A 16,154-nucleotide genomic window follows, 5' to 3' on the forward strand; every position below is an offset into this window, starting at 1 on the left:
GCCTTTTGTGGCGTGCTTTTATGGGCGTCAGTCCATCTAAGAATGTGTGAAGCAAACGGCTGACTGCACACGAGGGAAATAAGTGCGTGCACCGTGCCGTGTTTCAGCGTCGATGGCAGAGCGGCATGAAGCCCGTGCTGGCAACTGAGATCTTTGCGTCGCGAGGGATGTCGGTGTTGATTTTGGATCGTCGGGGGTGAAGTGATTTTGCTGCTGCCCGTGTGTGTGGCCACTCCGGCAGAGGGCGGACACAACAGGGAGGGATGCAGGCGCTGCGTGTGTGTGCAGGTGCCATGCAACAACGTCACAACAAACATGCTGCGACTCGGTGACCCTCACATCGTTGTGGTCCTCACGAACAGCCGAGGCACGGCCCACATCGATGCATTTAGTGGACAGAGTGAGGCATCTTTTGAGGTGATGCAGGGAGCAGGATGTGTTGACGCAGCCACGACGTGCATGGAGTGTCACGATGGCACAGCCGGCTGTGGCTGGTGGAATATTTACTTCTCGGAGGCAACAGAGAGAAAGAGAGCTGCTGGCGTCGTTGCTGCCTTTTGTGGCCTACCATGCCGATTATTGTCTGTCCGCTGATCATGGGCAGCATGCCTCCACTAGTGACGTCGTCTGCAGGCATTTCACAGCACCAGTGAAGCACACATCACGTCGCATGCTTTGGCTGTGGGTATGGTGTCGTGCATGCAGCCGGCATTATTTTGCCCGACTCCCTTTCACTGCCTTGCGACAAATAGATGCGTCTCCGCCCGAGTTATTCACTGCAGCTCCGTGTGTTGTGCTGCCAGCACAAGACTCTCCTGTTGTCTGACGCCTGGCTGACAGTCAAACACCACTGCGTTGGGGCATGCAAGGATGTGGACTGCCGCTCACGGTGTTGGGCACCGCTGTTTGGATGCGGCGGCCACACGAGCAGATGTATTGTGGCACAATGAAATGCGTGAAATACGCGGAGTCACAGCGGCTGCAATAATATCGACGGTGTGGCACCACGGGGAATGTGAGGGGGTGATGCATGATGAATCACAGTGGGCGGCATGCGAGGGAAGTGCACCGCGACGGAGCGTCATCCCGCCCTCAGCCTGCAGGGGAATGTACGCCCACAAAATATATGGTCGAGGCACCACCAAACACACATGCCCTTCCATGCACCAATAAATAGGAGCGAAGGTGCGTTCTGGTGCGTGGGGGTCCACTCACATATTTTTATTTCCACCGCAATAAACGGCGAGGAATCAGGTGCCACAGCAACGAAAGGAAACACAAACATCTACTGCAGCACTTTACCAGCGAAAGGCAGGAACAACACAAATTGAATTGTTGGCTGCACCAACACAAGAAAAAATGCACAAGAGGAAAAAAAAAAAATTGTGTACCTTGCGGAAATTCTTGAAACACACGACCCAGGCATGAAGGTTTGCTCTCTGCGAAAAGAAAAAAACAACACATGCGGACACCTGCCAACATCCAGACAGAAACACAGATAAATGATTGCTTGCATTATTCCATTCCTTGCGCTTGTTTTTGCGTGTGCGGCTGCTGCGGTGGTGGCCGTGCCTGCATTAAGTGGTGTGCGATGAATGTGGACGAAGGCCTACTGCAAATGAACTGCTTGTGGTGAATATTGGCTGCACTTCCCGTGGACCAACAATCCACGTGGTGTGCGGGGATCTCCTTTTTTATTGTTACTTTGCTTTTGTGTTGCTGTGTGCGCTGCACCTTCTTGTGTGTGTGCACACCCTCCGTGAGGGGTGCAGACACGACAGACCGCTCTCGCCGCATGTGCATGCGGTGGAGCCTTGTGTGCCGCTCCTGTTTGCTTCTCCCTCCTCCATCTGTGTGTTGTTGTTGCGGCAGGGCTGTGTGTGTGTGCCTGCTGCCGTGGATTGGAGTGTGTGTCGTGCGTGGTGTGCGGCGTACGGTGCATGCCTGGCTGCTGCCCTCTCCTCATGTGGTGTGCCCTCTGTGTGTGTCTGCTGCACCTCTCGTCTCCCCTGTTGCTCTCCATGTCCCTCACTGTGCAGATCAGCTCCACACCACTGAACGACCACACTCACGATGATGATGACGTGCCGTCTGCTGTGCGCCCTGTTGGTGCTTGCCCTGTGCTGCTGCTGCCCGTCCGTGTGCGTGTCAGAGACCCAGTTGAAGGATACTGGAGCTCGTGTTCAAGAACAAGGGAGCGGTGCGCCGCCTCCTCCACCACAGCCACCAACTGCTAAGCCGGTTGAAGCTATTGTAGGCGCCCCCAGTCAATCGACCCCTGCAACAGGAACACCACCTGTTCCCGGTCAGTCAGATCTTCCAACAACGGGTTCCGTTGCAAAGCTGGGAAATGGTGGCGGAGAGGGACCAGGATCGACCAGTAAGGAAGGTCTGGGACCAAAAGTAAGTACCGAGCCAAATACATCACTGACAAAGGGTACGAAAGAGCAACAAAGTCGCACTGAAACATCCGCAGAACAAACAAATAAGGAGTCTGAAGCCCCTGCTCAGACAACGACGACGACCACCACAACACAGCCACCAACCACGACGACCACCACTACAACAGAGGCACCAAGTACTACGATTACGGAGGCGCCAGCTGTGTCGACCACCAGCGCACCGTCACGTCTTCGCGAAATCGACGGCAGCCTCAGCAGCTCTGCGTGGGTGTGTGCCCCGCTGGTGCTTGCCGCATCCGCGCTGGCGTACACCGCTCTGGGCTGAAGAGGTGTGTGCGGGCTGTGCGTGCCAGCACTCAACCGCGGGGATTTGTGCGCGTGTGTTGTTGTTCACTGTATAAAATAAGAGGAAATAATGATCTTGTTTTGCTTCACTTGCTTCTGCTGCCGTGCTGTGTGCTCCGCGTTGTGCCCCGCATCCGCCACGTTGAACGCATCACGGACACACTCACAAGCATGCGCACTGGAGCCCTGGGTTTGTTTTTCTTTTCTCTTTAATTATTGTTTTTTAATTATTGTTTTTTATTGCTTTTCAAACTTGTGGTTTGCGGTGCGGTGTGCGAGCTCTGCAATCGTAATGATTCCATCTGTCTCGTGGTGTGTGCGCTGCTGCTGGGGTGCTGCCATTTGTTGCTGTGCGTGGTGTAGCGGCCGTGTCTATCTTTCTGCTTCCCTCTCTGTTGACGTGGTGTTGCTTTTGCTGAAGGCCACACGCAAGTGACAGGAGTGGTGGCGATGATGACTGGCCGTGTGCTGCTGGTGTGTGCCCTCTGCGTGCTGTGGCGCGGGTTTTCTTTGGTGTCGGCAGTTACCGGGGATTATCGTGAGCATTCCGGCCAAGGTGTTGTTGGGAGTGTTGGTCAACCTCCTTCCCCAGTTGGGGGTCATGGTGATAATGGAGTTGTCACTGATGGAAGCTCTCTGAGCGGTGGAAGTCACTTGCCGGGTTCTGCTCCTACGGGTGGCAAACCTTCACTTCCCGGTGTTGGTGAGGGTGTGGGTTTAAATGAATCCAAGGATGCCTTAACTCTTGCAAAAGAGGGGCATGAAGTCGTACGGGATCAGCATGAATTAGTGCCTCAAGTTTCGCACCACACTGATGCGGGAACAGGAGGGAAAAGCGATCTCAGTGCGCCAGAACAGTCGCCCAACGCAAAAACAGAATTAGAAAATGGTGGTGGTGTTTGTGGTGATGATGCTGCGACTGCGGAGGGTGAAGTAATAACCACCGTGAATGAAGAACAATTGGGCGGATCTTCCACGAGCGGCAGCCATCCACCAGCAGCAGACCGAGGGGCGAAGGAGCAGGAAGGCACAGTGGAACAAGCAGCATCAACAGCGGCACTGACGCCAGTGGTGGGGCGAGAGACAACACCTAAAGGGGACACCGAAGAGGACTCACCGGAGGATAAAGCCGCAACTGGCGCAGGTATCACACAAGATATACCAGCTGTCAGTCAACAACAAACACATCCTTCATCCACTTCTACAACTGGAAATGGTCCGACTTCTACTCTAGGAAAAGGGCGCGCTGCGGAGGACATTTCCAACAATAACGAACGATCTGGCAAAGCACTACTGCAAGAAGGAGCGGAACATGAAACTGTTGCTGGCAGCCAATCGCAAGCAATACCAGCAGCCACCGCCCGTAACACACTTGGCACAACCGTTTCTGGCGACAGCGACAACAGCACCACGATAACTACAGCCGTGCGGTCTGACACTGGCACAGAAGGCACTCCAACCAGCAATCATCCGAACCGACAATCCATTGAAGGCGCCACGTCACCCGGCATGAATTCCGATGGTGAAGCAGCATCAGCCAAAAACTATGATACGGTACCTCAGAGTGCAGGATCCACAACAGCGCCAACCACAAACAACAAAACACGTGACACAGCTTCTCATGGCGACAGTGACAGCAGCACCGCGGTCTCCCACACCACCTCCCCTCTTTTGCTTCTTCTTCTTGTTGTTGCGTGTGCGGCTGCGGCTGCGGTGGTGGCCGCGTGAGAGTGAGTGTGAGAGAGCCATGCACCGCCCGCACACACTCTTCCTTCTCTCTCTGTGTGTGTGTCCCCTTGCATGGACTCTCGCCCTCACCTCACCCCACGAGGCACACACAATAATGTGCCCATTGTATATATGCATGCACACCCATGCAGGCCCGTTGGTGCTCTCTTTTGCACGACACGCACCGCTGCCGTCCTGCCTGGCTGCATGGACGGAGCACCGTAACTGTTTCTGTTTTGTTTTTATTGCATTGAGTGGGCGACCTCTCTCTCTCCCTCTGTGTGTGTGTTTTGCTTTACGGGAGTAATGAGAGTGTGTGTGCGCTGGTCGTCCCACGCTGCGGCTCTTTGTTTTGTTTTCCTTTTTGATTTTGTGGTTGAGTGCACCCATTCTGCGGCTGCGTGTGTGTGTGTGTGTGTGCGATGATATGAGTAATTTGCGTGTGTGCTATCTGCCTCTCTCTGCCGTTGCTTTCTTCAGACTCTCTTGTGGCGCACAGCTGCTCTGCAAGTATATCCTCTGGCAAAAACACATGCACACACACACGCCATTATGCATACTCTGTAGAGCGGCGTGATTGCTGAGAATGGATGCACGCACAGGATTCTGGTTGCGACGTCCCTGGCGAGGAAGGAGTACGGGAGCCTGCGATTTATTTTTTGACACGCTGCAGGCGTGCAGTCTATTGGTGGTGTGGCTTATGGTGCCAGGGACAAGTGCGGATTGCTTCTTGTCCAGCAGCTGCACGTGCCAATGTGTATCTCCCATGCTGAGTATACTTTGGTCAGGGATTCTTTGCCTGCGTGGGGTGATGTGCGCTGGCGGATGCGCTGGAAGGGTGAACAGTAAAATGACTGGCGAGAGCGCGTGGGCTTTGCAAGGGGCGGTTGTGCTCTTTTGCATTCCGCCAGTTGTTTTGTGTGTTTGTGTTGCTGGGTGTGTGCTGAAGCGTGAATAACAACACACCTGCTGCGGCTAGTGGCAGTCACTGTGTGTTCCCGGTGCACTGTTCTCCTTCTGCTGTTCCGTGTGTCTGTGTGCGTGAGTTTTTGTTGTTGGGAGTGGCTGCGGCGGGGATGATGATGCCACTCACTGTGGATGGGTGACGGTGGTTACTGTTGTACTTCTTTTGTGGACATGTTTTCTCTTTATTTCTTTCCCACCCTCGCAAAGAAGGAAAACAAGCGCGAATCGCCACTGTGAAATTGTAAGGCTCTGAAAGGAACAACAACAACAGCACACACCGCCCACACACACATATTGGTATGCTCTCACGTGTTGCTGCAGTGAAGGCACCCCGCACACACAACCGTCGTCGCGTGACCGGATCCAGCGGAAGGAGGAGGGAAGGAGGAGAGAGTGAGCCGCGGAGGCCCAACATGTCCCGGCGTTTGTTTACTTCCGCGGTGCTCCTCGTCGTGATGATTTTCTGCGGTACTGGTGGAGGTGCACAAGCTGCTGTGGAGGAACCGTCGTCTGATCCGAAGTTTGAATGGGAGGGCATCAGTGAAGGTGAAGGTGATGTAACTGTGGAGTCGTTGGGTGCTCCCGGCCTTTTGAAAGTGGGGAGTGACGTATTTGCCGTTGCCGAGGCGCAGTGCAAGAAGAATGGTGAGGGTGGAGACAACACCTTTACTGGCATTGCATCCCAACTTCTCACGATGGAAACAGGTAAAGAACCGAAGGAAGTGCTGGAGGGTGCCAGGGAGAAAACACAATTTCTGGAGGAAGGCACTTCTCCAGAGGCGAAAAAAGTAGATGTGAGTCGACCAACAGCAGTTGTGAATGGAAGCGATATTTACATGCTTGTTGGAAAACGCAGCTATGAAGCTGCCACTAACTGTCAGGCTGGGACCGAGAAGATCAAATCGGGAATATTGCTGGTGAAGGGTGAGATCAGTGGTGAAGGCGGCAACGAACAAATCCATTGGAGGGAAACTGACGGTCTCCCGTGCACTCTAGGCGACCAACAAAACTCCTTGAAGCGACTGATTGGCGGCGGTGGATCGGGTGTTAAGATGGAGGACGGTACGCTTGTGTTCCCAGTGGAAGGCACGAAGGAGAAGGATGACAACGGAAAGGATGAAAAAACCGTGTCGCTGATCATATCAAAGGATGCAGAGAGTTGGACGCTGTCGAAGGGGATGTCTGACGGTGGCTGCGGTGATCCCTCCGTCGTGAAGTGGAAGAAGGACAAACTCATGATGATGACTGCGTGTGATGGTGGCCGCCGCAGGGTGTACGTGTCCGGTGACAAGGGGGAGTCGTGGACGGAGGCACTCGGGACACTTTCGCGCGTGTGGGGCAAAGAAAAGGAAAATGAGAAGGCCGTTAGGAGCGGGTTCACCACAGCGACTCTTGGCACTGGAGATGATTGGAAAAATGTGATGCTCGTTGCTCTGCCGGTGTATCCCAAAGAAAAAGAAAAGGGCGTACTCCATCTTTGGCTGACGGACAATACGCACATTGTTGATATTGGGCCGATATCCGGGAAGGACGATGACGCTGCCGCCAGCGCCCTGTTGTACAAAAGTGCTGGAAGTGGAACTGATGATAATAATGATGAGTTGATTGCACTGTACGAGAAGAAGGGCAGTGGGGGGAAACCATCAAACAGCCTTTGGTCTGTGGTTCTGACTGAGCAGCTGCAGCGGGTGAAGGATGTGCTGGCGACCTGGAAGGAAGTGGACGAGCATGTCTCCAAGCTGTGCCCTTCTGAGGGTGCTGTGCAGGTTACCCCACCTGACACTGCCTGTAGCCCTACTGTTAAGATCACGGCTGGGCTGGTTGGTTTTTTGTCTGGCAACTTCTCTGATGACACATGGAGGGACGAGTACCTCGGGGTGAACGCCACAGTGAATAATAAAGCTGGGGAAGCGGCGGCAACAGTGGCAACTGAGAATCCCGATGGTGTGACGTTTCGGGGAGCGTGGGCGGAGTGGCCCGTTGGCAAGCAGGGGGAGAATCAGCTGTACCACTTTGCGAACTACAACTTCACTCTTGTGGCGACGGTGTCCATCGACGGTGAGCCGACGAAGGGTAATATTCCAGTGATGGGTGTGAAGATGAATGGCGATGACGAGAATCCAGTACTTCTGGGACTGTCGTACAACAACAAAGAAAAGAAGTGGGAAGTGTTGTGCGGTGGGAAACCGACGGAGGTGCAAAACCACATTGAGGGGCAAGAGAAAACACACCAGGTGGCCATTTTGCTGCAGAACAAAAAACAGGGCTCCGCGTACGTCGATGGTAGGCGTGTGGGCGCGACATGCCAATTGGAAAATAAGGAAGATAGAAAGATCTCCCACTTATACATTGGAGGGGATGGAAGCAACACAGAGGGCCAAGGAGGCGTGTCTGTGACTGTGAGGAACGTCCTGCTGTACAACCGTCCCTTGGATGACAGTGAGATTACTGCGCTTAATGCAATTAAAGTCCCGATTACGCCTCCGAAGGAAACAAATGCGCAGGAAATTGTGTTGCCTTCTCCTGATGGAACACCGCAGGCGGGACAGGAAGCTTTGAATGGAGGTGAAGGTGCTGCCGGTGGAAGTGCATCCCCATCAGCAGTGTCCGCTTCAACGACTTCCTCGGGAAGTGGGCAATCTGTGAACCAACTCGCGCCAGGAAAGCCTCCCGATGGAAATGCAGATGTGGATGGCGCTCCCTCGTCTGACGCTGACCCAACGGTGGGGGAGGGGAGTGCAGATACGATACAGGGGGATGGACCGCACACACCTTCCGTGGGTAATACCGCCGCCGCCGCCGATACAAACGTTCTTACCGCTAAAGGCGAGGGGCACGATGGACCCGCATTGACACCTGATTTGAGCGTGAGCCCTGGTGCGGATGGGGAGACGGCAGGAGGAACGGATGCGCGGGAGGAGGAAATCCATCCGCAGGACAGGGAAGTAAAGTCTGCGGCACTCAGCAGCAGTCTGGGAAATTTGTCGCAGGGGAATAACAGCGATGCCGGCACTGTGCGTGAGAGGAGGGTGCCATCGCTGCCATCGCTTCTTCTGTTGGGACTGTGGGGATTTGCGGCTCTGTGAGGCGTGACTGGCTGCCGCGTAGGACAATTCCGACCTCCCCAGCAGAGAAATACTATTCCCATGGGAACAAATTTCACTCATAAATCATTTTTTTTGCCTATTTTAAAATCCTTTTACTGTTTGCTACTTTTTGGTTGATTTTACTTTTTTTTTCCCTGATCTCTCATTCCTTTGCTTTTTTTTTTTTTTTTTGCTTTTGGGGCAGTCACTATGGACGTGTTTTCTTTTCTACTCTTCCCTCTTTAATTGTTTGTTGCTGCACTCTTCCTGTGAGGGGTGCCGTGTGTTTGCCGCCCAACTGCTCCACTCGCACACCACCGACACGCTCATGACGACGGCCCTGTGCGCCTCGCCTGCTGCACGCATGAGGAGGGGCCGCGACGAACGGCGCGCTGAGGGAGCCGTGACGTGTGGGCGTGCGACGAGGGCCTGTGGGGCGGAGCACACATTTCTTCCCTCTTGTTTTGTTTTCTTTGCGGCCAGGGCGGGCAGACACCCGCAGCACCACACACACAGCCACACCCTGCCGCCGTGTTTTTCTTTTTTTTTGCTGCGCTCACTCTCCCGATTGAGTGACGCGACTGCCGTCGTGTCTGCGTGCTTCTCTCAGTCCCCACACACACGAGTGACTGTGCTCTGCGGGCCGCACTCACGCGCCGATGGGAGGGCTGAGGGGAGCAGCAACACGCAGATGACCCCATGAAATATAAACGATGTGCGGACACATGGAGGGTCGGAGGGTTCAAAGGCATTTAAATATCTTTTAGTTTTTGGACAAAATGTACGCAGACGGTTTGGTGTGGCCACACGGCAGCCGGCTGCTTTTTAAATGTTATTTGTGTGGGACAGTAATGGACGATTTCTTTTCTTTTATTTATAATTATTTTGTGTGATGGGGTTTGTATAAGACGGAGGGGAACGTTCTTTTTTGTTTTAAATAAGTCTTGTGTGAATTGCCGCTGCTCGGACTGCAGTGCAATCATGAGTTTGAGCGGTCTTCTAGTTGTTGTTTCCGCCATGCATCTCTGCTGTACATTTTTGTGCGTCTCTCCGCATACTCCGCTCCCTCTTTTCTACTTCTTTGCTTTGTGTTTCTGCAGGCACATACGACCACGCACAAAAGATGCACATTGCAGTGGATTTGGATGCTTCTTTTGTGGTGCATGCTGGCAGTTGCGTGTGGCGGCTATTTGTTCTTCCGTGGCCATAAGGAGAAGGGAGGAGAGGGGAGCGCAGCCCGAGTCTATTTTCCAGCGGGTGTGATGCACTGCGTGTGACTACGTTGAGTTGGGCTCCAAATCCCATTGAGGGCAGGATGGTTGTAGGTTTTTGTGCCGCGTCATGGATGGATGAGGGTTTGCTTCCGCTTCTGCCTCGTGTGGTGGTGCTCGCTCCGTGTGCGTGACGGCTGCTGGGATTCCTGGAGATGTATCTGGTGCTGCGGATGCGGTGGTTGTGCCGGTGGATGTGTCGTGTGCTCCGAGTGACGGCAGCCTGAGATATCGCGTGTGTGTGTGTGTGTGTGGGCGTGGAAGAAGTGTTCCGCTGCCAGTGCTGAGGCTCAGTAGGAGAATTGTACTTTCAGTGGCTTTGATGTGCGCATGCATAGCAGGAATGGTGAGCTGGGTGCTGTGTGTCATGTGGCCAATGCGGTGCACACATGTAGCAACTGTGCTGCCAGCTGTGCAAGGAAAGAGGAAGGGGCCACCGTTGCCTTCACGATGAATGTGACGACGCATAAATACGCCGGCCCTTATGAATTGTGGTGGCGTCGATTTTCCCCGATGGAACCATCCATCCGCCTGCACGGAGCAGCGATGCTGACCGGACGGGCATCTGTCGGTTGCCGCCACCCCGTGAAGGGAAGGATGACACAAAATATGGTGGGGCAACTGCGCCGCAAGTTAATGCTGAGCCGTCACGTCAAAACGAGGATTGGCGACAGTCTGCGGCGGCTGACAGACCCAACACCGTCGATCGGAGTCCCGCATGCAACACGGCGACCAACACGTCCGAGACGAGGCCTGAGTTTGCCTTTGTTCGGAACATAAAAGTGGCTCCAACACCACCCAAGAGGAAGCCCAGCATTGCCATGAGTCGGAACATAGAAATGGATCTGAATGCATCCGTGACGAAGACTGCGCTCGCCACCGCGTTGAGGAAGGCAGTGGGCTCGAGGGATGCTCGCAAGAGTGAGGCCGTTGACGGCAGCGGCGAGCACGTTCCTGGGAAAATTGCGGGAGGAATGAATGGTCAGAACGTCCCCGGAAGAACAAAACGGCATCAAGAAATGTGTCCTTGCGCGATCTGGAGCGGCGTGAGTCCAGACGGCCGCCTCGCCCTGTTTGACGACGTGGAGTTGATACCACGCGATTCAACTGGCGGCCGCACTGCGCGTGTGTGCGTGTCTCTGGCGTTGCTGCTGCTGCTGGAACTGTGTGGAGTTGTGGTAGTCTTTCGAGCGAAAGAGGGTGGGATTGTGACTCCCCACGGGGGATATTTGCCGCATACTTTGCGGTTTTTATGTCACTTTTTCTTCTCCTCTTTTTTAATGATTTACGGATCGCTTTTTAAACCTTTTTTTCTTCTTTGTAATGCTCTTTTTGATGCTTTCCCACTGGAGTAATAAGTGCCCTTTTTTCTTCTCATTATTTAATGTTCGGTTGATGTGCACTGGAATGGGCGACGTGTTTTCTCTCTTGTGTGTTTGTTTTTTGTTGTTGCCCACACGCGGTGCCGGCTCCGCTGCTGTGCTTCCCACGGACTGCAGGAACGGGGATTGGATGAAGAGGCCGGATGCCGCGTGAAATGTGAGGGATGTTGTGTGGGCTGGTGGAGTAATAAGATTTTTTTCTTTTTTTTATTACATTTTTTACTTGTGCAGGTAATATTTATGCGCACATGATCGTCTTGTGCTGCATGGCACACGAAATGGAAGTCCTACTGATTCATTCTTTTTTCTTTTTTAAAAAATCCCTGCGGACTTCTTTTTGTCCGTGCCGTGTCCACTGTCACTGTGTGCCCCCGTGTGTCGTTGGGTGTCCCTCTGCTGGCTGTGTTTCTGAGCTGCCCTCATATCTTTTTCTTCTTTTCTGCTAGAGGCGCCGATGGTTTGCGACGACGGTTGTTTGTGCTACCCATTGCGATGGCACGAGGGTGACTGGGCGCCGGCCTCCTGAGTGCCCTCGGAGGGAGAAGATGGTGTGCGCCGTGCCTCACTGTGAGTGTGGGACGCCACTAGCCGTGCGGAGAGAAGTAAATGGCTGTGCGGTATGTTCTTGGATGCACCCCGTCGCTCTCGTTGCCGCCGTGTGTGTGCTGAGCGCATGGCAGTATCTTGCGGTGCAAAGTGGATGGCATTGCTTCCGCGTGTGCCCTCGTGCATGCGCTGTGCGGCGGGCATCTCTTCCCCATGACACCGCCCTTTTGTGTGGGACAGTGGAGGGAAGTGGAGATGTGTGAGGGAGTGAGGGTGGCCGTTGTTTCCCCACATTTGCTTCTTCCACACACGTGGCGCCTCTCGGCAGCCTCTCGCAGCACCCAGGCCGTGGATTGAGAGAATGTGAGGGTCTGCTCCAAGTACACGGAGGACGACAAGATGCAGTTCATGACGGCCAACCTGATCGGCCTGTGGTTGCAGCGCATGGAGCACGTGCGCCTGCACACGTTGGGTGTTGCGTTCATGATTGGGGAGGAGAGGCGGCACGACACTGTGGCGCTGTGGGTGTTGCGCGGCCGGGGCATGCCGACGATTGTGAGGGACGTGGAGGACACGGAGCTGTTCGACTGGGAGGAGGTGACGGACTTTGCGGCGCAGTGGGAGCGCATGACGGACTGCGTGTGCTGGAGGGGCGCGTGTTGGAGTGAGCGTGGCGTGCCTGTGAGGGCCTGAGGAGAGGGAATAACAGTAACAGTGACTGTGAGAGTGCGAGGAACAGGGCACTGGCGAGGAGCACTTCTTTTTTTGATTGTTGTTGAACCGCGCTCACCTAATTGTTGTGGTGGTGCGTGACCCTCATTGCTGGATGGGACGGTGCGTGGCTGTGGGAATTGTCTCCTTTTGCTTTTGCTCTGCGTTGACGGGGAGTTACTTTTGCTGAAGGCTGCAGGCAAGTGACAGGAGTGATGGCGATGATGACTGGCCGTGTGCTGCTGGTGTGTGTCCTCTGCGTGCTGTGGTGCAGCGTTTCGGTGGCCAATGGTGATGAGTCTGATGAGAATGTGGATTTTTCTTCTGGGAGGTCCGAAGCCCCACAAGGTGGATCATCTGAAGTTATGGATGGAAGAGAAGGTTTGGATCACAAGTCCTGCTCCGTGGAGCCGGGGTCGGAAGGAAATACCGCGGAATGTACGAAGGCGAGGACAAACGACACAGATGCCATTTCTACCGATCCGTCATTGCCGTCACACAAGTCCAGTGACCCAAATCCCCAAACAGGCCTACAGCCTCCTGCTCCACCTACCGGTGCTGGTCAGAGTCATCAAACCAACCCGGTGCAAGATGCAGGAGTCACGCGGCAAGTACGGCAAGATGTTGAAGAAGTAAAAACAAAAAAAGGACTTGAAGAGCAGAACAAACAGAAAAACAAAGAAAGTCACGAAAAACAATCGTCACGTGAAGACGCTTCAGTAATAAAAGGAAATCAACTTGTAGGACAAGAAGCAGCGCTACAAGGAGACCCAGCGCAGCAGGAAAGAAAGCAACAGGAAGTAGAGCCAGGACAACCACAACACGAGACCGACGTACAGCACAGAGGATTATCCCAGCATGACCAACAACTTCAAGGCCATGAAGAAGTACAGGAAAAACGACGCCGGGGGGAAGAACAACCGCAACTACAAAAAGCACAAAAATAAAAGGTGCCGACTGCTTCAACGACAGAGCCAAAGTCAACGCCACAGTCACCGCCACCTGTAAAACCACGGGGCATGCAACAGGAGGGATCCGCCGCCAGTTCATCAGATCCATTGAAAAGGGAAATTCCCTCGGTTTTAACAAAAAGTAAATCAAATGAAACCATTGACCCACCGTTGCCACAATCTTCTGCAGGAGAAGGTGGTGCTGCTGCCGCACTTGGGGCAGACGAGGAAGACGCGAACATTCGAAAAGATGCCGAATTTCCTGAATCGGCAGCTACAGAAGAAGACCACCCCCATAAACATTCCCTCAAAAACGACGGAGAAGCAAAGAAAGAGAAGACCGCCTTTGGTCCAAATAACACGGCAAATAAAAATGACGGTTACAGCGACGGCAGCACCGCGGTCTCCCACACCACCTCCCCTCTTTTGCCTCTTCTTTTTCTTGTTGCTGCTGCTGCGGTGGTGGCCGCGTGAGAGTGAGGGAGAGAGAGCCGTGCACCGCCCGCACACACACTCTTCCTTCTCTCTCTGTGTGTGTGTCCCCTTGCATGGACTCTCGCCCTCACCTCACCCCACGAAGCACACACAATAATGTGCCCATTGTATATATGCATGCACACCCATGCATGCCCGTTGGTGCTCTCTTTTGCACGACACGCACCGCTGCCGTCCTGCCTGGCTGCATGGGCGGAGCACCGTAACTGTTTCTGTTTTGTTTTTATTGCATTGAGTGGGCGACCTCTCTCTCTCTCCCTCTGTGTGTGTGTTTTGCTTTACGGGAGCAATGAGAGTGTGTGTGCGCTGGTCGTCCCACGCTGCGGCTTTTTGTTTTATTGTTTTACGTGTGGTGTGGTTGAGTGCACCCATTCCATTGCCCCTTATTTGATTTGTGGCTTGCTTTGACGGTGGACGCCTAAATTGTTTGCTTTTTGTGTATTATTATACTGTTCCTTTATTATTGAGAGAGTGTCAGCCTCTTGTATTCTTGTAACGCCACTGAGTTTTTTTTCTTTTACGTACGCCATGCGTCATTTGATTCACGCCACTCTGCGGCCTGCATTGCTTTTGGTTCTGCTTGTGATGATGTTTGTGCTGTGATTTGTCGGCGGGTGTCTTGCTGTCAGTCTGACGCATCCTTCGTTCCTTGACGATTTGTTGAGTACTGACGGTGCGTGGGCGTCTCTGGTGATAGTGAGGGCCGCATGTCTCAGAGCGCAGGATGCGTCGCGGGTGTGCGGCGTCGTTTGGAAGTACCGATGGGTGACCATCCGCGTCCAGGCGTCATCAACGGACTGTGAGGGCAGCAGGAGGCACTGCGGCTTCTTTTGGCTTTGCGCAAAGAGTTTATTGGACGGTGCGTTTGTTTTCAATCTTTGCAGTTTTTGTGGGGAAGGTGGGAGGCTGAGTGCATTGGGACTGAATTCATTTGGGTGGCTGCGTTCCGTTGACTTGCGGCCAGTCGTGGCACTCTTTTGGGGTTTGGCGGCTCGTCTCTTTTGTTTACTTCCCACCGCAGCAGGTGGAGGACACTGATCCGAGGGACATTTATTTGACTGCGTGTGAGCCGCTGCCGTGCGTGGTGCATGGACTATTTGATTGTGTGGGGAGGTGCATTGGAGTGACGAATACTTCTGTTTGGCGTGTCGCGGTGTGTTGGAATGATGTTTGGAAGACTTGTGAAGGGTGTTGTTTGTGATTTGTGTGTCTTCTCTGGTGGAGCCGACATGTGTGCGGGGATTGTGGCATTGCTGGCTGACAGCTCCACGTCAATTTTCAGCATTCCTGGATGTGCTGAGGAATGACGGCTGGCGACCAGCGTGTTGGTGCTGCCGGTGGGAATAAGTGCATCGGGAATAGGCCACTTTCTCTTTTCCGTGCTGGAGCCGACGAACTGGCACGAGTGCACCGGCTGCAGGCTGCCTGCCAGCACGTGTGAGCAGCGGATGCACGCACACACCGACGCTCATCGCAAGGGCTTGTGCGATCACGGTGGCTTTTGTGGCGTGCTTTTGTGGACGTCATTCCGTCGAAGAATGTGTGAAGCAAACGGCTGACTGCACACGAGGAAAATAAGTGCGTGCACTGTGCCGTGTTTCAGCGTCTATGGCAGAGCGGCATGAAGCCCGTGCTGGCAACTGAGATCTTTGCGTGGCGAGGGATGTCAGTGTTGATTTTGGATTGTCGAGGGTGAAGTGATTTTGCTGCTGCCCGTGTGTGTGGCCACTCCGGCGGAGGGCGGACACAACAGGGAGGGATGCAGGCGCTGCGTGTGTGTGCAGGTGCCATGCAACAACGTCACAACAAACATGCTGCGACTCGGTGACCCTCACATCGTTGTGGTCCTAACGAACAGCCGAGGCACGGCCCACACCGACGCACTTAGTGGACGGAGTGAGGCATCTTTGAGGCGCTGCAGGGAGCAGGATGTGTTGACGCAGCCACGACGTGCATGGAGTGTCACGATGGCACAGTGAGCTGTGGCTGGTGGAATAATTACTTCTCGGAGCCAACAGAGAGAGAGAGCTGCTCCTGCTGCTGGCGTCGTTGCTGCCTCTTGTGGCCTCCCATGCCGATTATTGTCTGTCCGCTGATCATGGGCAGCATGCCTCCACTAGTGACGTCGTCTGCAGGCATTCCACAGCACCAGTGAAACACACATCACGTCGCATGCGTTGGCTGTGGACATGGTGTCTTGAATGCAGCCGGCATTATTTTGCCCGACTCCTTTTCACTGCCTTGCGACGAATAGATGCGTCTCCGCCCGAGT

At 54.0% G+C, this 16,154-nt stretch overlaps 5 protein-coding genes and 2 pseudogenes across 5 annotated transcripts, besides 2 other annotated features; all 7 read left to right on the top strand.

Moving 5' to 3' along the window:
- Positions 1-16,154: part of a sequence feature (areas not merged during assembly with more than two copies in the genome that could not be assigned to a particular haplotype) that runs on past both edges of the window.
- Positions 2,074-2,727, top strand: Tc00.1047053508761.80 (mucin TcMUCII, putative; the record flags this gene model as incomplete). The annotated part of the gene is made up of 1 exon (XM_813217.1): positions 2,074-2,727. One exon carries the CDS (start codon positions 2,074-2,076, stop codon positions 2,725-2,727), a length of 654 nt encoding a protein of 217 aa, XP_818310.1.
- Tc00.1047053508761.90 (mucin-associated surface protein (MASP), putative) lies at positions 3,198-4,475 on the top strand (the record flags this gene model as incomplete). Its single annotated transcript, XM_813218.1, has 1 exon — positions 3,198-4,475. One exon carries the CDS (start codon positions 3,198-3,200, stop codon positions 4,473-4,475), a length of 1,278 nt encoding a protein of 425 aa, XP_818311.1.
- On the top strand, positions 5,741-8,527 carry Tc00.1047053508761.110 (trans-sialidase, putative; the record flags this gene model as incomplete). The annotated part of the gene is made up of 1 exon (XM_813219.1): positions 5,741-8,527. One exon carries the CDS (start codon positions 5,741-5,743, stop codon positions 8,525-8,527), a length of 2,787 nt encoding a protein of 928 aa, XP_818312.1.
- Positions 8,666-8,725: a sequence feature (T-rich).
- Tc00.1047053508761.120 (uncharacterized protein) lies at positions 10,129-10,578 on the top strand (the record flags this gene model as incomplete). Its single annotated transcript, XM_813220.1, has 1 exon — positions 10,129-10,578. The coding sequence occupies one exon, from the start codon at positions 10,129-10,131 to the stop codon at positions 10,576-10,578; it is 450 nt and encodes a 149-aa protein (XP_818313.1).
- Tc00.1047053508761.130 (uncharacterized protein) lies at positions 10,620-11,153 on the top strand (the record flags this gene model as incomplete). Its single annotated transcript, XM_813221.1, has 1 exon — positions 10,620-11,153. The coding sequence occupies one exon, from the start codon at positions 10,620-10,622 to the stop codon at positions 11,151-11,153; it is 534 nt and encodes a 177-aa protein (XP_818314.1).
- On the top strand, positions 12,069-12,419 carry Tc00.1047053508761.139 (annotated as a pseudogene).
- Positions 12,653-13,861, top strand: Tc00.1047053508761.150 (annotated as a pseudogene).

The sequence above is a fragment of the Trypanosoma cruzi genome, genomic scaffold (genome assembly GCF_000209065.1).
Source record: "Trypanosoma cruzi strain CL Brener 1047053517047 genomic scaffold, whole genome shotgun sequence".
Lineage (NCBI taxonomy): Eukaryota > Euglenozoa > Kinetoplastea > Trypanosomatida > Trypanosomatidae > Trypanosoma > Trypanosoma cruzi.